The sequence below is a fragment of the Gadus macrocephalus genome, chromosome 16 (genome assembly GCF_031168955.1).
Source record: "Gadus macrocephalus chromosome 16, ASM3116895v1".
NCBI lineage: Eukaryota > Metazoa > Chordata > Actinopteri > Gadiformes > Gadidae > Gadus > Gadus macrocephalus.
In genome coordinates, this window is record NC_082397.1 from 13,423,033 (window position 1) to 13,434,666 (window position 11,634).

Consider the following 11,634-nt stretch of genomic DNA (forward strand, 5'->3'; position numbering starts at 1 on the left):
AGGGATATACGTGTTGTTCTCTTGGAATTCAATACTCTAGTGAGGGAATAAAGTGAAGCTCATCTTAAAAAAGTGCCTGAAGGTTGCAATTGACAGTAAGCAATTGACCCCACAGAGCTTTCGGTCTGCCCTTTCCCGGTCCAATACTGAACCTAAGTCTTCATGGGTGTGATAAGCATATTGCTGCTGCAACAACTTGCTGCTTTCCTCCATATAACCTTTCCTGACTCCCATCGCTGGCTCCCCAGCCTGCATTAGGAGGTGGGGTAGTGGGTGGTGCAGTTGGCAGTGGTCGAGCTGGGATGAGGTTGTAAGATCTGAGCCATGGAGCTCTTATCTGGCCTGTCCCATACTGCTGTGGTTTTCCCCCGCAGGCCAAGGGGAGTGTGGGGGGAGAGCTAATTATCACTCAGGGCTGACTGCAGGAGTTGGGATGTGGGCGTAGGTGAAGGGAGGTGGAGGGAGATGTTGGTCGTCCAACAGAGCCCTTTAACGCCACAAACCATCACCTTGCAAGACAGCCATGCGTACACACACACGTGTACACACTGACAATTAACCTGACCTGCTTCAATGTTGGGAATATCCCCCCCCCACTCCAAATGCGTGCACGATATGCACTAACCAACAACTCTCAACTCTCTCTCTCTCTCTCTCTCTCTCTCTCTCTCTCTCTCTCTCTCTCTCTCTATCTATCTATCTATCTGTCTCTCTGTCTGTCTGTCTGTCTGTCTGTCTGTCTGTCTGTCTGTCTGTCTGTCTGTCTGTCTGTCTCTCTGTCTCTCTATCTATCTGTCTATCTATCTGTCTATCTGTCTATCTGTCTGTCTCTCTCGCTCTCTCCTGCTGACCTCTTAAACTAACATCGTCAGGAAGCCCACAAGATGAATGCCACTGTAAATACAAAAATCGGTCAAGGATCTTCGTACGGCAGAGAGAATTTAGAGATTGGCCTTCACTAATAGATTTCAATTGAGAAAAAGAAGAGAGCGGGACTCCCTTGCATGTGCAACCTTGCACACTTGCACACTTTCATACGGCAATAAAGCTGTCCGATTCTGAGGACGATGGTGCTTCTACATACAATTCAGGCACGCAGCAATCAAACAGTTGCAGTGAATAATAGCCCTCCAAGCGGTTTGTGAAGCATATGCAGACTAATGTGCAGTGCGTCTAACAGCCTATATGTGATCGCTATATTCAAATTATTAATTTTTTTGACCGTTTTATTTCATAAAAATGCCAACACTAACCCTTTATTGCCCCCCTCTCCAACCTCCTTCCTATGATGTTATTCCGAGTGAGTCAACCAGACAGTGGATGATGTCATCACTCAGTACCAACCGACAGCGGTTGATGTCATCAGTGTGAGTCATTCTCCTTTCAGAGTCAGATAGTCCAGTATAGGCACATTTATTCTTGAAAATAAAATGTTATATAATCTATTGTTAACTGTAATCAGCTGTACAAAGTGGTAGCACTATAACTGACACACAATCAAACAAACAGAGAGTAAGTGCCAACATTAAGAATACCAGCTATGTACTAAACTAACTAAACTTCCATAAGCCTAATGAGAAGCGGATCAGCCTCCATCCTTCTTCCTTTTTTTTAGTTTTTATGATGGCAAGTGAAAAGAAGCCTTTCTCGCACTATAGTTGGTCGCAAAAGAAAGGTCAAAGCACACGGCATTGTCCGAAAGCGCAGGCTATTGGCTGCGTTGCTGTTTCCAGAAGTCCAACAACGACCGCCTTCTGAAAGCAGACTTCAATGTTTTGTCGCATGATAATTCTGCTCACCAACAGTGAGGTCCTCGGGCATTTCAGGTTTCAATGCTAAAAAGGGTTTAGATGCTGAACGGGTTTTTCATCGTTTCTTATTGTTCGCTTCGGCCGTCACTAAGAAATATTCGCGGAACTGTTTTCCAAGTGGGACGATGTGTACAATGATGTTCCTGACAGTTCCTGATCTTGGACTTGGACTGGTTCAATCCCACATGATTTCTTCTTTCTTCTCTTCCAAATAGTTCCCATTTTGAGCTACGATCATATGTTTGTTTTTTTTGAGCTACGCTCATTATTTTAGCGCTTATAGCTTGCCATCAGTTTGGCTTGTAATCTTGGATGTTTGCGCGCAAAAATATTACCTGAAAGGTAAAACTTAGTTTAAACCCCACTTTAATGATTAAATGCTTAATGTATTTCCATACTAGCAATTTGATATTATGTTTCAAAAGAAAAAAAAAAAATATATATATTTATTTTCCAAAATTCCTCTGCGTACCACCAGTGGTAAGCGTACCACAGTTTGAGAACCAATGCTGTAGCGCAAGCACACCTCTGAAGCAAGGAGGGTTGACATGTGCCTGATTCTTTCACACAAACGGCCTCTCGTGGAACATAGGGTGCATTCTTGTAATGTTGTCAACCAAAAAGAAATCCCTTCCTTCGGTAGCTCTGACTGGTTAATTAACATACAATGGATGCGGATACAGAGTCTTATTTTGGTTGGAGCTTGTGGAACAAATTTAGTGTGTATTTTAACATGGGGGAATAAAGGCGCACTTAGCACCTATTCAGCAGCTGGTCCCAGTGTGATAAAAAGGGGTTGTGGATGCACCCTAGCCATTGGAATTGGGCATCTGTGGGGTTGGATGACGTTATTTTAAGCCCTAAGAAGCCCCAGAAGCTCTTGGCTCACTCTGCAATGAAATCAAAAGCAGGTAGTTAAGTTAAATGCTGAAGGGGCCAAAAATATCTGTCAAATTTGGGACAGTAAGCCCACAGGAGCTTTAGGGGGCTTTTATATTGTTTTTGCTGTGCTCTTGTTAAGCAGGTGGACGGAGTCAGATGTCTGTATAGCGACTCAGTGGCGAAACATACACACTTCCATCTCCCTTTTCTATCTCTTCCTTTCTCTTACGCTGTGTCTTTCCATCTCAAACACACACACACTCCGCCTCTCTGTCCTGCATCCTGTGTGTATATTTACACACAGCAAACGCACAATCCATGCAAGTTTGTTGGTTTGTTTATTCTTCACATACTGCCACCAAAACTCATTAGCCTAACTAGAGTGGGGAATTTGTTTGTGATCAATATGTGTATTTTTGTCATCATTCGCTGGAGTAGTTTTGCAGTAGGGTCCTTCAGAAATGCTTGAGGACCTGGTTGGAGATGAGGCTCCCACTGGATCACAATGTCATGTTATTTAAATAAGGAATCTGATGAAACCCAAAATGGAGCCAAGTGGAAATAGAGGGAGTGGAGGGGTGTGCATTTATTGTAAGTGTGTAGCTTTGTGCTCATCTGTAGCTCCATTGGCTTGAATGTTTATCACTGTTTTTTTTCCCAGTATGTCTCCTGCCGATGTTATCCAACCCCAATATCTAAATAGTGTTAAGACACTAAGTTATATTTCTGGTTTATTTACTCATTGTTCAATCTGTAGATGACCCCTTCTAATGTCATACGAATGTCCCTGTTGCGGGTTGTGTTGCTTGCGGTGTCTCTATCGTGGTAATCAATACGTGTTCCCTCATCTCTGTGTCCCCTCAGTGTTGCTAGGCGTGCTGTCGGCGGGGGCCCTGACAGAGATGAAGATGGTGGTGGGCGATAACGCCACCCTGCCGTGCTACCACAAGTTCTGGCAGTCCAACGGCCTGTCCCTGGACATCGAGTGGCTGTTGCAGAAGCCCAAATCCAAGCAGAACGTGGTGAGTCTCTTCCTCCCAGCCATCCTCCTTTTGGGGCTTCCCTGTTTCTCTATGTTTCATGTTTGGTACCTTTTTCCCTATCTATTCTGGAGTGTGCCTTGATACAAAACAATGAATCATGGCTGAGTCAAATAGTCATTTTTCCTTTCCAAGTCAGAATAACTAAACAACAACTATAAACATAAACTATTTTAACAAATAGCCTTTCTCTGTATCTAGTAGGGAACAGAAAAGCTTCACTTTTTATTTTTGTCATTAAACATAAGTCATTATTCTCGTGTTTTAGATATGTTTCTTAATTAAGTTGTTTGGTACAATGCTTGGCTGGTTTTGAAGGCTGGCACCCTTTTGGGACTTTGATTGCGTTCTCACATTCTTCATGCTTGAGAACTTGAGAGGCAAGTTAATGATTCAGGCCCGAATGATGAAACTAACAAGCTTGAAGTTGTATTACCACTGGCAGAATATGACACATTTATTAGATCACTTCAAAATTAAATACAAAAGAATGAGACGTGAAAATAAAATAAATGGTATTCAAATTCTGTTTTGTTAATTTTTCATATAACCAAATATGAATCTCATGAATCATAAGATAGTATATTTTCCATGAATATTTTACAGGTATTGCTCCACTAGCAAAAGTCAAATTCAACCACTTCTGTGTCTCACATACACTACAGTTTACTCAACTAAAATGAATAATAAACAATAGCCATTGTATTAATTTCAAACAGAATAATGTATGTAATAACTTATAAATAGAGTCAGTAGCCTTATTACAGTTAAAAAAATATTTTGGGATAGCACATTGGTACTGTTGATAGATGCTATTAATTAGCATGTCATTCTCAAGCAGCCAACCATCCAAAGACTTTAAAACACACATACTGCTGCTTACACATTTGATGTTAATTTGATCGGGGAAGCTTGCAGGCTTGTCATCTAATGTTATCTTATATGAGCTCCTTCTTATTAATTGAATCAGTCATTGATTTCTACTAGTTTTATTCTATTTATTATCATTTTTTCTGCCTGGTAGGACACATCTAGGACACAGTGTTGTCGACAGCGACGTCACAAACATGCATGCAGTTCCAGCAAAGAAGCGGTTTATTAGCAGCTTCTTAATTCGATAGATGGATTTGTGCGGAGTACCAACGCATTCAGCCCATGACCATCTATCTAAACCAATCATTTGACGGATATATCAACCCATAGAACCAAACCCGGGAGCCATCATTTAAGCTGTTTGTACGCGGGCGTCTATGATGCTTGTTCTATTATTGAAATTAATTTTTCAGAATGAGTCAGGAGCCTGCAAGGATAAGAGGATAGTACAGGTTTGCTTTAGGAACATCTGGTGTAGATTCTCTTGTTGCTCTGGGTGTAAATAATGCGGGGGGGGTTTTAACTATGCTTCATGATTTTCGAGGAGATGAGGATAATAATCGTACATTAAGTCAATGCCCCCATCAACCCTGCTAGTTCAAGTGTTGCTGCCATTCTCGTGGGAACAAATTGTACTACAGAATTATCTCCTAATTTTGCGTCTCAAACTCGATATTTGTACTGCCTACTTCTCCTCACATCCAACAGTTACATTTTATTACACTCCACCATTCATGTATGGTCAAAAAACGTTATTTTTGTCTTCCATCATCCTTAGAAAATGATGTCAACAATAGCTTCTCCGGTTTACAGACAGTGATTGTGAGGGGCATGACAACTTCAAAATGGTCCAGTTGAAATCCAAGGTGAACACAAACGTTTCTATCTGTGATTTAAATGTAATCAGGGTTGGAGCAAGACTCCGATATTCATGGTTGCATAGTAGTGCGTACTGAATCCTGCTTTTCCATGTTTCGTCTTGACTCTGGGAACAATGGTCACAGTTGATCTTAAAGGTCTATGGAGATCATACGGCAAAAGCATTTCAGTGATATACTTTGGCCCTAAACCGTTTAGTGAATAATAGGTGAGCATAAGTATTTTTAAATAAATCCTCTGACATACCATGAGCCAATGCAGACTCAAGGTGTTTCTTTCTGTATCTCATATTTGGCAATGAAAACCAAAAAGAAATTATCTCAGTTTTGTCCGTATTTAGTAGTAGACAATTCTGGCACATCCAGTCCTTGACCTGCTCAATGTGCTGGCACAGCAGATCTATCGTACAATAGTCAGTTGGTGATAGGGCTACATAGCTTTGGTTGTTATTCACATAAAAATGGTACGCCAATAAAGCCATGTTGTTATTTGCATAATTACGCCAAGTGGGAGCATCTCGAGGTTGAATAAAGATGGAGCTAGGATTTAAGATTCTTAAAAAAAAAAATAATAGGATTCATTCCTTGTGGGAATTCACACGTCACATTAGTTAGTTCATATACATGGTTACCAATGGAGACAAATTAGTGTCTTGTAGATATGACCTAAACCAGTCTAGGATTTTGCTGGAAATCCCTACCCAACTTTCCCAATCTGTCCAAAAGTATTGAGTGGTCAACATTGTTAATTGCAGCACTAAGGTCCAACAGATCCAATTTTTGTTCAGACAAATATAATTAACCACTTTAATAAGAGCGGTTTCGTTGCTATGAAGGGGTCGAAATCCTAAACAGAAGTTTTCTTGGCACCTCTTGAGGCAATGAAATCATTAAGGAGCCAGAGGACAACTTTCTCTATGATTTTACTTATGAAGGGTCGATTTTGACATCGGTCTGTAGTTGTTAATTATTGAAGCATCTAGGCTCCGCTTCTTTTTATGGGGTTTAATAGCTAAATTTTTAAGGCTTTTGGAAAGTTGCCTGTTTGGAGAGAGCTGTTAACTATTCACAGTATTTCTTGTGCCAGGCAGTCAAGGACGTCCTTAAAGAAGCTGCTAGGTAGAGCTGCTAGGTATTAGGGCAGAGTTTTGGTACTCTAGAGCATTAAATCATGTCCTCATTGCCACAAGATCTTTTATATTTGCATGCCAGTGATCTAACATTTACGTTTAGAACTGAAATATTGATGGCTTGTCTAATATCCAAAATGTTGTCAATGAAAACGGCCGTAGGGGTGGTTGAGCATAGGTCATAGGGTTGGTCTTTGGAGTCACAGGTTTATTTGGAGATGGAGCTCGTGGGTTGGCGAAGTTAACATTGAACAGACCATTAATTAGACTCAAGTGTCTGAAGATTTGATTAACATAGAAACTATGCCTGCGGCAAAATGAATAACTTATGCCTTTGTGCAGCTGGAAGCCATGTTGAGCGGGTATAGAGCATCTTGTCAACATTTAGCCTCCTTTAGCGAGGGAACAGGCTACATATGTTTAGGATGTGCAGGGGGGGGGGGGGGGGGGCTGAGTATGTTCAAAGTAATATAAAGTGATGTAAAAAAAATGGTCTAGTTTAGGCAAATTCACAACTCTGACTCAAGAAATTAAGAGACATGAGCGTGGTCTGTTAATGTTTGGAACGTGTCCTGTAACCGCCGAATAGCCGACCCTTCACCATGTTGGCTAACAACTATTGAGCTGTCTTTTATGTTCAATAAATGCCGAGACACATGGGAATAAAGAGTGAACGAAGCTCAGAGTGTTCCTGTAGGAGGTGCACACGTAAAATACCCACCAACTCAGCGCAGGTGTCAGAGCCATGTCACATGTTAGCCCGCCAGCTGCGGAAGGGGGGCAATGTGTCAATGTGTCAAAGTGTATTTGTGTGTGTGTGTGTGTGTGTGTGTGTGTGTGTGTGTGTGTGTGTGTGTGTGTGTGTGTGTGTGTGTGTGTGTGTGTGTGTGTGTGTGTGTGTGTGTAAATGGCCAGTCGTCACCTGCAATCCCAGCAGGTGCCCCCTGTCTGGGAGCCACTGATGCGCCGTGGCACCAGCGTTTAACAGTCTCCCCGTCTGCAGGCGCACACTCGCCCCGAGTCCCAGGCCGCCATGGCGACAGCTGTGTTTGTTTGTGTACGGGGACAGCTAGAGGGAGAGAGAGATATAGTACGAGTGAGAGGGTCCGACTTGTGATAAATGAATTGAAAGAATTGGGGGAAAAAAAAATAAGTTAGATCCTTTCAATGCAGAAGTAGAAGCATCATCAGCGACTGGAAGTAATTAATTTTAACCAATTCATTAATAACACACAGAACCAAACCATTTTTGACTGACCAAAGAAAGAATTAACGATTCAGCTATGTAAACAGACATAGTTGACATTTTATATAGTTTCAGGCAAGAATTCTAAGGCCAGCGAGGATTTTCTCTTCAGGCAACTGTAAGCTTCCTTTAGTTTGGAAGAAACTTTGCCTCACTGGCACTTCTTTGCAAGGCAGTGCTTCAGGACTTAGTCCAATTGGGACAGGATAAGCACTAGCCATACTGTTGTTTACTATTTGAAGAGATAATAATGGTAATAATAACACAACAGAAAAAATAAGCAATATCACTACTATGAATTACCCTATGGTAATCATGACCAAAATATAATGCTCCCTTTCTTCTGCTACTACTCAGATCATCACATTCTTTGCGGGCCACGTGTACACAGACGAAGAGACGAAGAGCGAACCGGGCCGCCTGTTCTTATCTGGAGACTACCTGGGCGGAGACGCCTCCCTGCTCATCAGTGACCTGCAGCTGACCGACTCTGGGGAGTACACCTGTAAAGTCAAGACCGGAGGGAAGTACCACTGGGACCAGGTCAACCTCATTGTGCTGGGTGAGTGCTGCACTGGCTCTGCACGTTCTGTGTCTTCTCACGTGCGATTTCAGGGCAAACGAATGCAAACGCACTCACACGTCGGAATACGTACGTAATGATATAGGCGTGTGTGTGTGTGCTCACATGGTCACACGCACACACAAACAAACGCACACAAATTTACAAGCATACACACAAATTCACATAAACACGCACGCACACACACATACACACACCATTCACTTGGACACACACACTCACATGGACACACACACACACAAACACACACACAAACTGTACAAAGACCTCATCACTGGGTCATTACCCTGCCACATTTCCTCCATCATGTTGACTGACCTAATGATTCGATTGGATTCAGGAAGTGTGATTTGATTTGCTCTCTTGCCGTTTGGGGTGTGTTTAGATTGATACGGCCAAGTGAGACCAGAGAAATGTGGCTGTGTTTTTTTTTTTTGTCTCTGTAGAACCACAGAACTGATTTATTAGGTTAGAGTTTCATTAGTTAAACGAATGATCATCCAACTCTGTTGACTGTCGTGGTGCGTAGACGCTTGTACCCGCAGTGCCCGTTCGTATTCATCAGCAGACAGGTCGACAAATCGCTCTCCATCAGCGAGACACTCGAATTTAGAGCTCCCCTTTTCTACAGCAATAAACCAATTTCCGTGAATTAAATAAATCAGAAACGGGCTGCTTCTTCAAGCACGGCCATAACTGCGGATATGCTACGAGGATAAATCATGATATTTTCCCATTGTGTTTCTGTTTTCATCCACACGCCTTATTTTGCGAAGCCATTGGCAGGCTGGTTATGAAGGGGCTTATTGAGGCCTACTGGCTGTGGGCCTATCTTCTCTAGCCACGCTGAAGGACAGCGAGGAAGGAGTGGTGCATCAGGAGAGCTGCAGCCATCCCCGCCGACGGGAGGAGCGAGAGCCTTCTCAATGTCAGGAAAAGCAGGCAGTTTATTAAAACATCACGGGAGATTAGTCCAACGTGGTTATTGGTTCTCTAATGGAACAGTCTGTTAATCCCCTTGCTCTCACTCTCCCCGCTCTTCCATAAAGACATTTCGGTGAATCAGTGCCTGCATTTTTACAAATTGCCCTCAGCTTTGCCGTGACACTTTCGATTTTGTTAGAGACCACCATTTGCATTTTTCACTCGCTCCCCGTGCTAAGATAATGGCTTGGCAGCCGAGCTGGCGCTTTGGCAAGAGTCGGTGTGTTTGTGTGTGTCTGTGTGTTTGTGAGTGTCTGTGTGTGTTTGTGTGTGTCTGTGTGCTTGAGCCAGGGTTTTAGGTGTGCACACATCGGTGTGTAAGTGTTTATAGACAAGAGGAAATTGTGTGTGTGTGTGGTTGTGGTTGCGTGTGAGTGTGTATTTTTGTGTGTTTGTGTGTGTGTGAGTGTTTTTGTAAGTGTGTGTTTTTGTGTGCGTGTGTGTGTGTGTGTGTGTGTGTGTGTGTGTGTGTGTGTGTGTGTGTGTGTGTATGTGTGTGTGTGTGTGTGTGTGCGTGTGCGTGTGCGTGTGTGTGTGTGTGCGTGTGCGTGTGCGTGTGCGTGTGTGTGTGTGTGTGTGTGTGTGCGTGTGTGTGTTGTACTCCTGCTGCAGTGGCCTAACTGACCCTGACAGAGCTGTGAGATGTGCGGCGCTAGCAGCCCAGTTACCCCCCCCCCACACACCCTCATTATTTCCCCTTATTGAGCCTGTGAGCGCTGTGTGTTCGCTGGGCTGCTAGGAGCAGGAGCAGCAGAGAGAAATAATGGAATAAATTACGGTAGGCCGGCTGGGTGTGCGACCAAAGTAGTGACTCCGCCACGTCTTTTTAGAAGAACAAACCTCAGCAAAATATCAATAGTTCAGAGTTGGTTTGAAAAAAAGAACAATGCTAGAATGACTTGCTGAGTCAACAATGAGACAATAACATCCCTCCTAATTTGAATTATTCCGTTTTTTATTTGAAGTCTGTTTATTAAAAATAAAAACTTTATTAAAAATAAACCGAGACTTCAAATGTTTATGTTTAGGCTGTCAGAGATGATGCAATAGGTATAGAAGATGGCTTCTATCAGTGGCTTAACTCTGCTGTGTCTTCTGTTCAGGATCTCTGTGTCCGCCCATAAAGGGGAAGGGAGTAGGGGGCTCCTCCCTGAGCATATTCCAAACCGTGTTAGCATCACTGGACCATGATCATAACCTTTGACCTGTACAGAACTACCATCCCCAGGCAGGCATGGCTAACTAGGAGGAGTCACACAGATCTATTTCCCATGGGCATGTGTGTTAGTGTGTGTGTGTGTGTGTGTGTGTGTGTGTGTGTGTGTGTGTGTGTGTGTGTGTGTGTGTGTGTGTGTGTGTGTGTGTGTGTGTGTGCGTGCGTGCGTGCGTGCGTGCGTGCGTGTGTGTGTGTTTGTGTGTGAATGTGTGTGTGTGTTTTGGTTGGTTTGTTTGGTGGTTGGCTTTCTGTGTCGAATTCTGCTATCTTTTTTACCCGAGGAAAAATCTAACACAAACAGTGTCAGAAGTACAAGTATAAAGAATGTGGATCCATCTAAAAAGCTCGCCCAAAAGTAGCAATATAATAGAAGGGAAAATAATCAATAAATAATCAGTTGCATAGAATTGTATTGATTAAACAACTTCCGTCCACATTTAATTATGTTCTGGTTCAATGTATACCAAGCAGAAAAATGTGTGACCTCATTACTTCGATATATATTTTTCCCCTTCGTGTTCTATCTTTACGAAAAATTATAATGTATATATTATATAAATATATATATCTATATATATATATACATTATATAAATATATATATATATATATATATATATATATGTATACACACTCACTGTGCACCGCGCTCTATAATGAAATGTTCCCACTGCGGTCCACATTCATGCTACTGCCTCTACCTTTACTTCAGTGCAGACCTGTAACATCCACACCATCAAACATCTGTCTTGCAGTCAAGCCGTCGAAGCCCAGATGCTGGACTGACGGGAAACTCCTGGAGGGCAGCGACGTAAAGATGAGCTGCAAGTCAAGCGACGGCTCGGACCCCATCAGCTACAAGTGGGAGCGCGTGCTGGACAAGGGCAAGAGTCTGGGCAAGCTGCCCAACCTGGCACTAATAGGTAAGATAACCACTGGCTCGTACCGACGTGCTGATTCAGAGGCCATCGCCGCAGCTCATAAAGCACACG

At 42.8% G+C, this 11,634-nt stretch overlaps 1 protein-coding gene across 1 annotated transcript in view; it reads left to right on the plus strand.

The window, feature by feature from the left end:
- Window positions 1–11,634, plus strand: part of LOC132475204 (CXADR-like membrane protein) — a 61,097-nt gene that overhangs the window by 48,890 nt on the left and 573 nt on the right. The window contains exons 2-4 of the mRNA XM_060076210.1: window positions 3,558–3,715; window positions 8,218–8,422; window positions 11,398–11,592. Of these exons, the coding sequence (XP_059932193.1) occupies window positions 3,558–3,715; window positions 8,218–8,422; window positions 11,398–11,592 (558 nt within the window). The remainder of the gene's footprint in view (window positions 1–3,557; window positions 3,716–8,217; window positions 8,423–11,397; window positions 11,593–11,634) is intronic.